The sequence below is a fragment of the Larus michahellis genome, chromosome Z, assembly GCF_964199755.1.
Source record: "Larus michahellis chromosome Z, bLarMic1.1, whole genome shotgun sequence".
Classification (NCBI taxonomy): Eukaryota; Metazoa; Chordata; class Aves; order Charadriiformes; family Laridae; genus Larus; species Larus michahellis.
Genome location: NC_133930.1, coordinates 54,229,120 through 54,245,650, shown reverse-complemented (window position 1 = coordinate 54,245,650; position 16,531 = coordinate 54,229,120). Strand labels below are relative to the sequence as shown.

Genomic DNA, 16,531 nt, shown 5'->3' with positions numbered 1-16,531 from the left:
GGGATGACATTTCATGCTTCTTTATGTTTACCTTTTGAGTGACAGCTTTTCTATGTTTTTAGCTGAAATGAAATATATATGTGAGCCTTTAGCATTCCATCCAGTCACAGGTATCAATTTTAGCAAGGAAGTTAGGAATATTAAAGTTAGGAATATTAATAGCTGTAATGCTTTTAATGTAAATGAGTGAGTGTGAGTGAAACAACATGATAAGTAGTAACTGTGGAAGAAAGGGCAATGACAAATGGGGTATTTGGAAGAACTGTGAGTGAGCAGAAGAAAGTGCAAACATGAGGTCATTAAAGTGAGAGAGAATTTTAAACTCACTAAAAATAAATTAGTAGTAGTTTCAGTGTTCATTCAAAATAAGCTGCAGCAGTGAGATATGGTGAATCTACTGCTGGAGCAGTAATAAGTGTCTAGAATTAAATTCTAGTGATGGATAAGCTTTCTTCAGTGGTAAATAATTACTAAACCTCTACAGATACCAGGAGAAAAGCTGTTTCAATGAACGTTAAGTTTGAGTATTCGAATTTTAGGCTTATATTTCTCATTGTATCTTGAAATTTAAAATCATAGGAGTTTTAAAATGTAATTTCAGTGTGTAGGAAACGTAGTTTTTAAAGTATATCTGCTCTGTTAAGGCATTCTGTCCTGTAATATGAAAATGTTGAGTAGTTGCTGCTAATGGCAGTGTATTAACAGGGTAATTTATTTTTCTATGAAAAGCTGTAGCAATTTGGCAGAGTAGCTAGTAGGTGGGATGGCTGTTCACTTCAGAATTGATAACTTAAAAGCAAGTGGCCACACTTGCAAAAACAAGCTGTTGTCAGTAGCTGGAAGCATGTCCATTTTTCCTTAGTAGGTATCTGTTCTGTGAGCATTTTTGAGAACAGAATTGATTCATTTGGATATGCCAGTAGCAGGTTGTCTGTAATGCAAGTCAAGTCAGGAATGTATTTCCCTCTGTGAGAATGAACTGACCTGATGAAAAGATAGCAGATGTGGAAGATGATCAAAAGACCAGTGCAGTCTTCAGAGCTTTTTAGTTTCTGTGGTGACTGTGTTCTCAGTCAGGCTTTAGACAAGGTTAAAAAACTTTGCATCATACTAAACCAGCCTCTTGATTCACAGAAAGTCCTGTTGTCCTCTGTGATTAAAGGATTTCCTGTAGAGATGACAAGTTAAATAAAGAAAACCTAATGTAAGTTGTGTGTAGGATATAGTAAAACACAGGTCTCTTATTTTGGGAAGCCGGAAAATGTGATCTGATTACCATCAACTTATTCTTACATCTTAGCTTGGTTTGATCAGTGTTAGTAAAGAACTATGCCCTGACCTCCTGTGGTGTTTACTGCTGTATGGCTAAGGATTATAAATATGTGCATTAAAGAAGAACTTAAGGGAGAAGCAGGTATGGATCTGCTTGCCTGTGATCTCAATTGCTTCAATTTTTGGAATATTTAGCTAAGCTTCATATTTTACCCTTTCTTTAGATATTCTTCTCCTTTACCTTAATGTGTCTGTATGAACTCCAGTGTGCCGGGTTAGAAAATAAGGGGTTCAGCACGTGGTCTTGTCACACCTCTTCAGAATATGTGAAAGTCAGGGTATCATGTTGGTAATGCTATTTCTTGATGTTAAAATCTATTGTAATGCCCAAGTTATACAACTAGAAAGAATATAGCATAAGATTAAATTAAATGCTTCCAGGAGGTACATCTTACCTGTTCAGTATATTGTACTCCATTGTTGCAGCTTTTCCTGATAGCGTAATGGATGTATTTGATCTTGTACTGTTCAAAGTGAATTTTCTGCTGTACATAGTGACAGGCTACTCCCTGCTTTGTTCAGGGTGTGGGAGGTGATGAACTTGACTGCTCTTAAACTAGCAGTTATAAAACACCTGATTCCTGCAGTGTGTTCTCAATCTTTCAAATGCCTTTGGCTGCAGTTTATTCTTTTTTCTTACAGCTTCGTTTTATCATAGTTAATTCTGTAAGTAGTTGTAAATTTCCTCATGGCCCTGTAAAAAAAAAAATTTGTAATAGCAGAGATCATAAACCAAAATTATTTCTAGCTTAAAAATTAATACTAATATTAATTGAAGGCCCACTGAAAGTTTGGCAGTAGTGTATAACACAGCAAATTTCTGAATTGATGAATAGATGCTTTTGGATACTTCGACGTTTATAGCCAGTGACACAGCTGTGTAGTGGACAGATGGGGTCCTGAGTACTGAAGCAAATATATACTGTTTCTCACATGGCTTCAGAGGTCTGGAGAAGGGGCTGAAATTTGTACTATACCTTCAGAAGACTTTGGCAGCTACTTCATGCATTTTGTTCTGATGTTTTCCTTCACATGCAGCAGCAATAATTGCTGTAATACAGGCACTTAGCAGACATTTGTTGCATTGTTTTTGATGTGCCCTCTTTGCAACTGTAAGATCTAAGTATAAATAGAATTAGTGGATTGAGGTGGTGGAGGGGATATTTAATTTGCTTCAAATTATTTCCTCAAATAAGGTAAAATAGCTTTTATGTTTTGGTATCAATGTTCAGAATGTCAAGTGGAGAAGCTGAGACAAGTGAAAAGGAGTGATGTAGTATCATCTCAAAACATCCAAAGCATCAAAATGTTACTGTTTTTGTAAGGATGGCTGGGTTAGCTTTCCAAACTCTAGCTCTTTGAAATGTCTTAGAGCAGCAGTAAACATACTGTTTTTTCTGAAATATCACATCTCCCTGTACCACTGACTGTTGTCCTGGCATTAAAGGGGTGGTTGCGTTCAAAAGCTGTCCTGCTTCACTGTGGTCCCTACAAGCTGTGCTCAAAGAGGATGCTCAGAGCTGGCACACAGCTTTGTGTTCCATAGCTAGGACCTCTCATTCTGAGGATGGCTCGCCTCATACCGTGTGTAAGTGAGAAAGGGGGGAACTGTTCGCAAGCGTCAAGGGTGGCAGTTATAACCCTATGTTGGATGTGACACTTCCTAGAAGTTAGTGGAAGCACCCTTGTGTCCTTTTGAATGAGACTGTTTCATGGTCTGTTTTCAGTTGGCATGGTGGTTTTGCTGTGCACATAGAAAAGTGGCTTTTATCCATGGAGCTAGTGATTCTCAATCTTTTCGCAGAAGAGTTCACTGTTCCTGTATCCTAGTCTTCAATTGCATGAATTCATTCATATATTGAACTTAAAAGGGCTGTTAGTTTGTGAAGAGCTCCCTTTGTCACACGAGGCCTGGGGTAGGCAAACCTGAAGTTTGAAGTGACCTGGCTCCACTTGTGTAGCGCTCAGGCTGCTGAGTGATACGGAGTACCATTTCATGAAGCACTGATGCTTTCTGGTTACCTGCTGTCTTGTCGGGAACAGCAGCGTGCCCTGAAGCCATCCCTTAGCTAGTGCTTTTACCCAGGAGACTCAAGCAGTTAAATTCATAGCAGTGCCTGTGTGTGAAAATATCTTCTCTATGAAGTGCATAGGATGTTTCAAATACAAAGGAATTCCAGTGGTAAAACCCTTCTGAGTCTTGTTTAACACTGTGTGCGTGTGTTATGGAGAAATTTAAGCAAGTCATGTAGTTGGCCACTGTAGCACACAGTTGTATTGGTATAGGCAGAATATCCATTATTGCGATGGTTTTCTTAAAAGAATAATCAAAAGATTTCTTTTTCTCTTCTGTAGGGAATTTGGCACCGGAGCCACCTAAAATATCATCTTCTACAAGTCACCCAGATCTCTTAGGTGGATGGGATTCTTGGGCAGATTCCTCAGCAGCCAGCAACGTAGCATCACCACAGTTGAAGCCTCTTTTTGAAGGTATTATGAAATGAAATTCTTATATTAGATGGAATAAGGAACACTTCAGACTTGGTCAGTTTAATCACTTGAAAATGCTGAACATGTCTTCATGCCTTTTTGCTTTGCTTCTTAAAAGAGTCCATGCTCTTGTGTTTAAATGCCCCTTTAGTAAGGCACTTGTGTAGTTTTTCAGAGTAAGTTCAAGGCAGAGGAACCAAAGAGTTGCAGTTGTCTATAGTAATGGTGATTCTTGTCATGGTAAAAGATGTCATGGAGCAGAATGCTGGGGAGGTTTACACGAGGTGTTGTGGAAGTAGTACTTTTATTCATTCTGTCAATCAAATACATGATACATTTTCTTATTACACAGGTCAAGCTTTTACCACAGGGAGCCAGTCCAGTGTGTCTTCAGGTCTGTCTTTCAGCCAGGCTAAATCTCAGAACTTTGATCCTTTTGCTGATCTTGCAAATCTTGGATCTGGTCTTCCAGGTAAGATCTTACTTTTAAGAGACTATATTTAATGCCTTTACAGTTTGATTTGCTTCTGGTACCAATAAATGTAACTTATAGCTTAAATAAAGGAAAGTGTTTCCTTTTAATTAACAACCAGCTTGAGGCAGTTGCTGAGAGCAGACAAGTAACAAAAGACTGAATCTTTACAAAGATTGTGTGAAACATCCAGAATAATATTTCAGAAGATAACCACAGCTGTGATTTAGAAATGCTTCAGAATCCAGTTGAGAAGGTAAGAGAAACCAGGGATTGCTTATTCAGTAACTGAGCATGAGGTAGCATTTGTTGATACTGTAATGTGAAGGATATAAAATTAAAGTTGGCTTAAATTCTTTGTTAGATACAAAGTGACAGTTAGTTGTTTTAATTCAGTACTTTTCTTTGAATTCAGTAGGCCTTCCTACCTCCGCCACTCAAAACTGTCATGTTTGTAAGATAAGCACAAATTAAGCCCATACTTGTCCACCGATACCAATTATGAACATTTGTCAGTTTGTGGTGGTGTGCACAAAAAGTTATGGAAGATGAGATACATTAGAGTAGCAAACTTGGGAACTAGCCCTGCAGCATTCTCAAACAGCAGAAAAACTATAGGGCAATAAAAAGAGCTGAGGTCCTTGTGTTTCAGGACCACGCTGCTGTAGCAAATGGCTGATTTGTGGCTGTTAAATGTGGCTAGCTGCCAAGACTCCAAGGAATGATTTGAAACAGCCTGTAGTTGCTCAGTTGCTGAATTGCAGAAGTGTGCTTTTCCCTTAGCTTGGGGCTGACAGAGGTTTTATCTTCTTGCCTGGGCAGTTAGCATTGTGTATTTGATTGAGTATCCTATTGGTATTATCTTATATAAACACAAGGTAATGTATAATGTTTAGATTTATATTGTCTGTGTATAATTACTTGCAAAAATTCCAGTGTTAAAGCAGTAGCAATGAGGCTGCTCTGCAGTAAACAACTAACAAAAACTATCTAGTTTAGTAATTCCAGGTTAAAATGGACTTGTTAAATCTATAGATGGTGTGACAGTGAAAAAAAATAAATTTGTCTTTGATTTGGAGATGCAGGTGTAGTGCACAGTGAACCAGTGGAAGAAATTGCACTGATTTTAGCAGGATTTAGAAAAATTCGTCTTTCAGTTAACTTTCAATAGGAAAAATGACTGCATTAACAAGCAGCCAGATGTCACTCTGCTAGTTAACCTTCTCAGGCTTGAATTGAATTTTCAGGGAGTCTTAAGAACTGGAGTTTAGGCTCGGTGTTGTATTTTTCATAGTTTTTTGGCCTTCACATACAAGTCATTGTTCTGGAAGAAAAGTTATGAGAGTGAAAGCTGCTTAATTGGGAATGCTATATAAACAGAAAAGAAACAATGCTGGAAGACTTTCAGTAATGGCTGTAGCTCCTGCCATCCCAGTTACTTGTTAATGAGACTCTCAAATTCATTTTACACACACTTTTCTGTTACACTTTCTCTTGTATAGTGATATCACTGTAAACTCTGTGGTTATATGTCAAGAACAAACTGTCTTGTACTGAACAGGTGATAGATCCCAAGATGAAAAACCAATTTAGTGTTTATTGTTAGGTTCCTCCGGTGGTGGACTCTCGAGTAGTGGCTTTGGTCAGAAGACTGCTCCATCTCAGAAGTTGGGAAATCAGTGGCAGAAATCCACAAAACCACAAAGTACTTCATGGCAGTCCCAGACTAAATCTAGCACAGCAGCTAAACCAAATTACACAGTAAACTTCAGTGTTATTGGAGGACGAGAAGAAAGAGGAGTCAGAACCCCCAGCTTTGGTAAGTTTTCTGAAGGCATTACTTATAACGGCCTGTGGAAAGTTGGTCAGATGCGCTGGTAGCTGCGGAAACTCTTGTGTCTTCATCCTTTTATTTACGTTTATGTTGTATCTAGTTGAAATCAGAAAGAGCTTTGCAAATCTGGTGTTCTGCTTTTGCAAAGCTACACTAGAATATCGCAGAGACAAGCTGCCCATCGCCCAGTTATTTGCAAGTTTGGGCATAAAATCTCAAGTCTATATTCACCAACCCACATGGGTACTGGTTTTGTATCACTGGGTTAGAAAGATAAATTTGATCTGTCCAGGTAGATGTGGTTGATAACATTACTTCATGCTAGTCCACTTGTGATACACGGGTAAAAGGATGCAACATTTTTCCTAGCTAAAGAATAGTAGCTAGTCTTAAAAAAAAAAATAAAATGAAGTAAAACTTACTAGATTGTTTCAAACAAGGATAGGAAAGGTGAAAATCAAACAAGGTGGAATCATTCTTGGAACCACTCCCTTAAGATGTTCCAACTGAATAGGCAAACCTAGAGGTATAAGGATGGGCATGGCCTCTTTTACATTAACCTTTTTGGAAAATTTTATTTTCCTGGTGTTTTGGTATTAGGATTGTGCCTCCCTTTAACTGGCATATAAGTGAACAACAGGTACTTCTGTAAATTTAAATGATTCTGTTGATCTGTATCTGGAGAGAGGTGACAGGATGGAGAGGCAGTGGGCATAAGCTGCTGCACAGGGAAGTCCCATTGGAGAACTGGGGAAAAAAATAAGTTAGCATGATGAGATATTGAAACAGGGCAAGAAATGTCATGATTCCTTATCCTTGAGAGCGGCTGTACCTCAGCTGGAGGTTGATATTTTATTCCTTCATTATTCTGCATAAGTTTCAACATACTTAAATGTTGACTACATACTTTTGACCAGAGTATTGAGTCACTTGAAAAACTGCTGCACAGCAGTTAGAATTACTTTATAGTGGAAAAATGGAACCATTTCTGAAATCATGAATAGATAGATGTGCATTCCCTCAGATCTACTCAATTTTTAAAAAAAGAGGACATGGAAGTACTTAGTCACCTGTATGCACATGAGGTTCTGGTCTGCTGGACTGAAAGCTTGCCAATGATCCCTTTTATTCCTATCTTTCTGTTAGTCTGCAGAGTTTATCAAATCCCTGAAGCATATTTATCGTCTTAGTGACAAATGTCATGCAGGTGTATCTAAGTGCAGTATATTTCCCTCCATTAATGTATTCTGCTATGTAACTTTTCATTTAATGTTTTTCTCCTTTCATAGGTCAAAAGCCAAAGGTTTCAGAAAATGACTTTGAGGATCTTTTATCTAATCAAGGATTTTCGGCTAAATCTGACAAAAAGGGACCAAAGACCATTGCTGAGATGAGGAAACAAGAAATGTCTAAAGATATGGACCCCTTGAAACTTAAGGTTTGTCTAACAGTGATATTGATTTAAGTGAAAATCTGAGTTTAAGCTTAGAACTGCTGATAGAGCAGAAGGATACAATGACTAACAGAGCAAATCAATAAAGGAGAATGAAACCTTATCTGTATTAAATCATATGACTGTAGAATTTAATTAGTGTGAACAAGAGTCAGTTGGCAATGAAGCAGCAGTGACAATAGCACAAAAAGTGTGTGGATAGAACACAAGTTTCTCTTTCAGCTAAGCTTGGAGAATATAAGAACCTGTTTTCTTGTCAGAGTCCATTTCTTGAAGCCAGGACTGTTCTTTATCTCTCGTGTTCCCAAAGGTCTCCTTAAAAAATGGATTTGGCTGGTAATACAAAACTACACTTTAAAAAACAGGCAGGTGAGAACACCTGTCTTCAGGGTGACCACTTTCATTTGCCAGTTAGCAAGTGCTACTGCTGTCCTGAGAAATTACTAACAGTTGCAATTCTGGAGATGGTCTGTAGAGCTAGTCTGTGGGGGTTTACCTGATCAGGTGCTCAGATTTTTGCGATGTATTACTCATTGCTAACATCACATATTAATATACTTTCAGTTTTGTAGTCCTCATGGTGCTTTAGAGAAGTTTATAAAAGAACTTTGGAGGGATGCTGCAATTTATTTTCACAAAGTGTCTTACCTAAAGAAAGTGTATACAGCTTGCATGGGTACCTTTTCGCATAAATCACCATAAATGGAAATAAATACAGATTTTTATTTACCATACTTGTTGCTGATAGAGGGCAGAGATTTTCATATTGCATATCACGGTGTTCAGTGAAGATACTGTATCGCTATATCACAGTGGCTTGAATATTGCTGTTAAAGTCTGTGAAATGGACAGTTATTCTAATCAACTTTCATGGGGATATCTGAAAGAACCCTTTAGTTATTGCACCCCTGCAGGTTGCTTAAGTAAACATTAACTACTAATATACATGATCTGAAACTTTCGTACAAATCAAGTAAGAATTTTAGTAAATTAATGTTGTGCCCTGACAGGAAGTTAATGTAATTGTAACAGATGTTTTTAATTACTCCTGCCAATTCTCTTGTCATTACGTATTGCAAAACCCTGTAAAATTAACTATCTCAGTAACTTCTCTTACAATGACTGGATTTGTGCAATAAACTAATAACAATGAGCTACTCCCTAGTGGCAGATGCAAAATACCACTTTTGGATAGCTAATGATGTGGGTGCCACAAAGAAGAATGTATTGAGACAGTTGGACTTAGGGGGTGAATGCAGCAAGACAACTGTACTTGTGTCTTAACCTTGTAGTCTTCTACAGACTGAAGGTTGTCTCTAGATAGACTGAGAATGCTTACAGTGATGCAATCAGTTCTATACATTCTGTTTTTCCCAGATCCTTGAATGGATTGAAGGAAAGGAGAGAAATATCAGAGCATTAATATCCACTCTTCATACCGTACTTTGGGAAGGGGAAAATAAGTGGAAACCAGTCAGCATTGCAGATCTAGTAACTCCTGAACAAGTAAAGAAGTACTACAGGAAAGCAGTGCTTGTAGTTCATCCGGATAAGGTGAGTGTGTTCCTCTGATCCTCTTCCGTTTAGAAGGAGTATAAAACTGCTTTTACCACACCATACTAGTCACTGACGCATGCTACAGCCTTGCTTCTTGATCAGCGCCCTAGGTGCTCTTCTCTTTGCTTCTACTGTCTTCTGAACTGCATTCAGGTAGTACAGGATTTTTCGTGTCATCCTGACACAGTACAGAATTCAACAGATAAATGTTAACAAATGAAAGATCCTGCGAAGGTTGTGCTGAGCCCCAGTCAGTTATGCTGGGTTCTGACTGCTGGCAGGTTTAATGCTGATTAGTGGAATCTGCTTTATTTCTGCCAGCTGATAGTTCAGGTCTTTTAGGACTATTCACCAGTATATGAAGACTCAGAGGCTGTCACAACAAAACTGGTAGGAAAAAAATGTTGAACCTCCTTTACTAGATGACTTTACTGGGAACTAGAAAAAATAAATTTCACTAGAGTAAATGAATTAGCAGTTGAAAAATACTTGAGGAATATGACATTCCAGTTGTCTTTTTAAAATATTTAATGCTTTCCATTGCTGTTTGTTAGTCTCCCAGTTTATGAAGGTAGCTGCTTCTTCTGAGTCATTGCTCTAGGCTGTGTTTTAGATATAAAGATAATTGTTGAATATACCTGGTTGAATTTTCAGGCTTGCCTTCACTGGTGGTTCAGTGGGCGGTAGTCTAAGTCCTGTGTCATCTTGTATCCATAACAGAGGAACAAGACATTGTTTGGTTTTTTTCTGCCCCGCATCCTTTGCTGTTCTTGGCCGTGTGGCTTCCTCCATCTTTGTGGTGGTTTTTTGGTGCTTTCATTAAGCCCTTTTAACACATCAGTGTCAGAACACAAGTCTTTTTGAGGGATTTTCTTCTTTCCTTTTTTTTTTTCTGATGCTTTGAGTTAAAGCAGTCCCTAAAAGGGTCTATAAAGTATTCCAACTGGCAAAAGTCAAGCGTCAGGAGAAGTGGAAAGATACTGGAGAGGGCTTTGGGGCTTCCTTTTTGTGTTGAAAGAACTTGTTAAAATGACTCGTCTTGTGGGACTAGATCTTTACTAACCATGGGGGTTGGGCTGGCCCAGAGGCCATGCTGCTGTGAAATACGCAGGGAATCAGGAGCGTACTGTCTTTGTTGGAGTATGGAGCAAATGCATGGGAAGTGCTATATCATTAATGTTGAATCTGAATGTGATCCACAATTAGCAACAGATTTTTCTCCAAGAAATCCCATCCAAAAGGAGTTGTCTTAAACAGTGCTTAAATTTTATTCTTGTACACTACTGCACGGTCTGTCAGGAAGCAATTCCAAAAATAACTGGATTTGATCATTAACTAAAACTGTTTAGGAAAAACACAACTTTGAAAAATGGTTTTAGCTAAGTTTCAGTTTTTTATGAATTGCACTAAAAGTTTGAAGTAATGTAAGGAAACCAAGGCTTTGGCTTTGTTTAAAATACTCATGGCACACTTTGGATAAGATTGGAGAGAGCTGCAAAATTGTATTCGCACAGCAGTCTAAAGTTCTTGAATAAGATAAGAAACATCCCACCCCTCTTACATTTGCTAAGTCACATAATTCCTAATATTTTTATGCTTCTAATATGTTCTGTTTGTTTTCAGGCCACGGGACAACCTTATGAGCAGTATGCCAAAATGATCTTCATGGAATTGAACGATGCATGGTCAGAATTCGAAAACCAGGGATCAAAGTCCCTTTTCTAAAACTTCACCTTGTACAAAACTACTTCCAAAAACTGGAGCTGAGCATTGTTGTGACTTTATTGCACCTATGACTTATGAAGCATTTTTCCATGATTTCAGCACAGTTTCTAATCATGCACTTAAATATGGGGATGTATTTTGTAAGATGTAGAGTACAAAGCATTACATAGATGCGTTAAGAAAACAGCTGCTCAGTACTTGAAGAAATCACAATCTGGGAGTAAAGATTTCCTTTCAGTTTTATATATGGTAAAATAGAATTTTAATGAAGCTCCATGATTTCTGGTATACTGTCATTAATTATAAATCATTCCAATTTCATTGATCTTTGCTTTACCTTCTCCAATATGTCTGTTACTTTCAGTAGTTTTGTGATTCAGTTTTGTTTTGGTGTCTGTCGCCTTATTCAAAGTGCTTTAGTTACCAGCAATGAATTTGCTTGGCTTATCTCAAACTTAAGGATGTATATTTTTCATCTGTACTTTATGTCATCAATCTGATAATCATTCTGTAAATAATGTTTTCTGACAATGCCTGTGTTCCTTAAAATAAATTAACAGTTTTTTAGCCAAAAAGACCCCAAATGTGGGAAAGTCAGCCAGGGTTGTTCTTGATTTTTAATTTTTTTTTACGTATCATGAATCTAGAAACAAATCTTGACTTTAAGGTCTGCATGTTCCTGCTGTTTTGTTATTTATTATGAACCTTTGGAAGGCTATACTCTGACCAGTGCTTATTTTCCTACTTCTTTAAATGGTATCTCTTGCTTCTGATTTCAGTGGAACATTCCTTCCATTGGTCTTAAGATAATCGGATAGAAATAATATTATTCTGAAACTTGAAGTGTAAGCACAAAATGTTTTTTTGATTTGTCTGAGTAAATACTACATTACTCATTATAATCTGGAGAGCATTTAAAGTGCTTGAACACATTTTGCTGCATGTCTGAACTTCTGTATTTTTTGAGATATGCATGACATCAGTGTCTGTGAAAACATGGGGTGTATTGGTAGACTGTTGCATTTCTGCTCACCTACCTTCAATGCACTAGCTAGTGCAAGATGAGTAGAGACACAACTTGATAGAGAACTTTACATGTTTTCTCATTCCTATTCAGAAGGCAGGTTTTCATTAGTGCTGGGGTGAATGAATGCAAATGACCAATGACTGTTATACCCTGTGTAATAACAAAAGTACAATTTTCATATCAAGTTTGAAAATTTAGTGTTGTGGTATTAAAGCTTTGGCAGCAGTCTCTTGAAACACTGCAGTTCGGCATTCAAGGGGATATTTTTTGATCATCTTGCCATTTTATCTATTTTGCATGTTTAACTGAGGGAAGCTGTACCATTATCAGCAGTAACTCTTTAGCTGAGCAACATCTGAACAGAAAACGTGAGATTCTAATGCCACCTGAACAGTGTGTTGGATGAGATTTTCCACTGCCATGCCAGCCTGAGAACTGGTGGGTTAGACACTTGTGAACACAGGTTGCAATTTATAGTCTCTAAGCTCAGATCTAACACAGTTACTTACGAACCTCTGATAAAAGATTTTGTGTGTATATATTCACATATATATTCAGCTACTGTGATTTTGTTTTCTTTTTTTTAAGATGGAAGCCAGAATCAGTTATGGATGAGGAAGTTTATGCTTATATATTATAGCTGCAGTTGTATTTCAGTTACTGCTTTGAGGCAGTCTTAAATCTCAGTAAATTTCTTCATAAAAACAGGTAACTTGCCGTCTGATTTACACTAAGAGCTAATCTTTTTCTCTAGGGACACTTCATTAATTCTTTGTATGCATGGACTGCATCCATTGAAATGAAAGGCTTCTGCTGGTAGGATAGGTTTGTTGGAGACCTGCATGGTTTTTCACAGTTCTAGGGCAAATGATATCTAGTAATAGGTTTAAAAAGACACACACAGATATATAATGACTGTGATTGGCTGCACTCCTATATACAGCTGAGAGATTAAGTATTTCTGAGGGAGCTGCTTTTAGTAAGGTAGGGCTACTTTAAAAACTCAAATTCCTTTCTGCACATATTTAATTTCTTTCAGCACATAGTAATACTTAATTTTGAGGGACACATTTTTAATTGCTCTTCTCTTGAAATATGTCTGTAACTTAAAACAGAAAATTGGGAGCAAAATATCTTTCTCTGCCTTGTATGTTTGATAGCATTTTCTGGATGTCTGTATTTCTCTGTTTTTATTTCCCTATTCTTGCTTGCAAAATTTTCTTTAACAGTGGAGAAGAACCTTAGGTGTAATTTTAAGTGAGGAGGGAAACATGAGTGCAATAGTTTTATCTGGAACTGAAGATCTCTTAAAATTGATTCCCCCTTTTTAAAATTATGGAAAATCATTAAGTTTGGCTGGGGATTTTTCCAAGAACCATTTGATAGTTAGTGAAACTTCAATCAGGTTGACAGGACCCTTCAACTTACTTTGTGGCTTAATCAGCTCTGGTCCTCAGTGGGAGAACCGTTTGATTCCTTTGTCCTCCTCCTTTCTATGTAGTTGAATTTTGGTGCCAAGAATCTGTGAGAGGCTCAGTTTGGTAAGTCTCAAATCTTGACAATTAAACTATTTTGGTTTTGTTTTGTTTGTTTGGGGTTTGTTTTTTTGTGTGTAACTATGTCATTTAGTTGTGTAGCCCTGTAAGCAAACTTCAAATATGCAAGTGATGAACATGACCACAGTAAATTTAATTTTTGTGTTCTTTACAAGATAAAGCAGCATGAGGACCACTGAAGGTGTTCCATAGTGTAAGGCTTATATATTAAATTTTTTAGTTACAGGAATCTGGGAAGAGGGAGGTTAAGGTAGATTTTATATAAATATATATTGAGTCTTAATGTTGCTTTTAAAGGGGAGGGTCACTCGGAAGAAAAAGTCTAGAAATTCTGCTTGAATTCATCTTGAAACAGTAATAAAAAATGATAAAAAAACTGTGAGGGGCTTCTCAACCATTCTCACACTCTGTACTTCATTGATAATTGGTTGTATGCTGTATGGGATAGGACTGCACTCAAACTATTACATACAAATTCCACTCTATCTGTACTATTAATGTCCACAAGCCAAAAAGCTTTTAGAATAGGCTACATTAAGCTGAGACTTGATGAGGTACTTTGAATTCTCATTGGGCTTAAAATGTATATTTTTTTTCATTCATGCTTACTATTCATTGAACAGTTAAATTTTTAAATGTTGGAAGTGAAATCATGCCCTGAAAGCTAGACTTAATATCTTCTGCTTACTGTAAAGGTTGAGGTGACTGTTGCCAGAAGGTTGATGTTGTGTCTACCAGACTTCACACATGGCACTTGTAGTTTTATTGTGAAGTACCTCCTTGACTCTTGCAGCAAATCATGGTGCCTTTTGGCCCATGTTTGTCATTCTTTTGTCTGTTAATGACAACTGACTAATACCATACCTTCTTTGCAGCCTACCAGGATCCAGCTCTTAAAAGTGAGTAGCTTGACATGTTTATTGCAAGAGCAAAGAAAAACAATGCAGCATAGATTAGGGGAAGAGTGTAGAAGAACATCCAGACTCTAACCTACATCTCAAATGTTGTTTTCTAATTCTCTCTTCATTGACCTATTCCTACTACTCCTCTGCTAAAAACAGGTCTAGACTAGTAGAAAAAAACCTGGTTTGTATCCTGCTTTTCCAGCCCTTTTAGAAGTGCTACTGACTGGCTCTAGACAAGTGGCAGTACGAAGTGCTTGGCCTTTTTGGCAGAAGTTGCTATGAAGCAGAGCTTATAAAACCATAGGGCACATTTCCACTAGTTATTTCTGAATTGTTGCTTATGTTACATTGCTGTTAGATCTGGAGAGTCAGGCAACTTACCTTTTAAAATAGATGTGAGAAGAATTGGTGTTAAAGAATGTGTGTGGCTAGAACCTGCCAAATGGAGAAGAGTGATGTGCTTTGACCATGTTGGAGGAAATCAGTTGGTCTGTTTAACCTTGGGCATGCCTGTGTGGTGTTTCCCAGTGCTGTCAGATTTCCTCGACCTTAACAGCAGGGGAGAGAAAGAAAATGAGCAGTTAAGCACTTACATTCATATTAAATCATGGGGTTATGCTCAATATTGTTAGTGGGCAGCCAATTGTGAAATCAGGCCTGGAAGGAAAAGTTCCTCTGTGTTGTCACTTGGGTAAAGTTTGGATACTTTGCTAATCAATGGTAGCTTCCTTCAGCAAATACAGAATGGAAAACCTACAACAGTGCTGGTTTCCTTGGCACAGTGGCAAAATCCTTGGCATTTCACCTGTGAGGGTAACTAGTGCTCATGAAAAATGCCTTGCATACCTCCCTTTTCTTGCTAATTCTGAAACGTTCCTCCAGTGTTATCTTGCCAAGCACAGAGTAACGGTTCCTTCCTGAACGTGAACTATGTCTCAAAGCTGCTTACACAGGATTGGTATTTTGCACAAACCATAGCAGAGTTTAGTATAACTGAAACCTCGACTGCCTTTTGGGGCTGCTGGGTTATGTGCACCATTCCACCTCCCGAGGCCAGACTGCAGTTTTGCCAGCAGCAGCAGTAGGTTTGCATAGTCATTGGCCATCGCCTCCTCTGCTGCTCACGGGAATATTTCAGGGTAACATAAATGTGGAAACCTTGTTGCTTCTTAGCTGTGTTCTCAATTGTCTAACAATTGGAATGTAACGAACACTTTGTAAATAAGTTCAAATTAGTCTTGTACAGTTACCTGTGCTTTATGAGTCAGTCGACATTCTCTGTCAAGAACTTGCAGGTGATTGACCTGTGAAAGCCGTAGGAGGAATGTATCATTTCCTACCCCTTGGGTCTGTCCCTGGTGCAGAGTAGCTGTAGCTGCTGGATGCCCAGTGACCAGGAGCAAAGGGTGACTTAGCTGAGCTGTGGTTCTGATTTTGATGAATCTGGCAATGCTTGCTTGCTCTCTGTTTGGGTGAGCTTATTGTAGACCACAGTTTAGACTGCATTAAGCTTCCAACATAAGCTCCAAAAATACAAATTCACTAATTTTTATGAAGGATACATGTTGTCATGGAAGTTTTTTATTACCAAAAGGGGATTAAGAGGCATTGTGAGAACTCCCAAAACTCTTTAGTGGAATGTACTGTATATTTGCAATGTAGACTTCTAGAAGCGATTGTCATCTCTGATAAGGACTTTGCTTGCTCTGACGTCCTTATTGTATTTACCTGTAGTTGTGATTGTACTTTCTATACCTGTGATTTTTCTGGTTTGGGGTGTGTGGAAGGACATAACAGATATTAAAGTCCTACTTTTGCTATCTTTCAGGAAAGTCAATGTACTGAATAATTTTGCTACTAGTGAAATGAAAATTATACCTGTATGTATATAAAGATAACATTAAGCCTTGTTTAAAAGTAGATTTAATGTTTGGCACAATGTCCTTGAACAGAATATTTTGCTTTGAAATGTATTACGACTTGACTTAACCAGTGATCAATTAAAACAAACAAAATGATTTTGCATGTTTGTTTCTTTAGCAAGGGAGAAATGACCTGCATACCCAAAGCATGTCCACTTCCTCTTTCAGAACAATATGCAAGCGTTAGAGAAATGGTTCTCATTAGTACGTTGAGGTTGACTGAACCTCTTGGAAAAACCAAGTGTCTCTTCAGAAGTG

General features: G+C 37.8%; 1 protein-coding gene across 4 annotated transcripts in view; it reads left to right on the top strand.

The window, feature by feature from the left end:
• The window catches only part of GAK (cyclin G associated kinase), a 72,765-nt gene extending 60,633 nt beyond the window's left edge, over positions 1-12,132 (top strand). For all 4 annotated transcript variants that reach the window (XM_074569570.1, XM_074569569.1, XM_074569572.1 and 1 more), the window contains exons 23-28: positions 3,688-3,822; positions 4,175-4,294; positions 5,901-6,113; positions 7,418-7,566; positions 8,959-9,135; positions 10,762-12,132. In XM_074569570.1, the coding sequence (XP_074425671.1) occupies positions 3,688-3,822; positions 4,175-4,294; positions 5,901-6,113; positions 7,418-7,566; positions 8,959-9,135; positions 10,762-10,863 (896 nt within the window). In that variant the 3' untranslated portion in view covers positions 10,864-12,132. The remainder of the gene's footprint in view (positions 1-3,687; positions 3,823-4,174; positions 4,295-5,900; positions 6,114-7,417; positions 7,567-8,958; positions 9,136-10,761) is intronic.
• Positions 12,133-16,531: the final 4,399 nt, after the last annotated feature.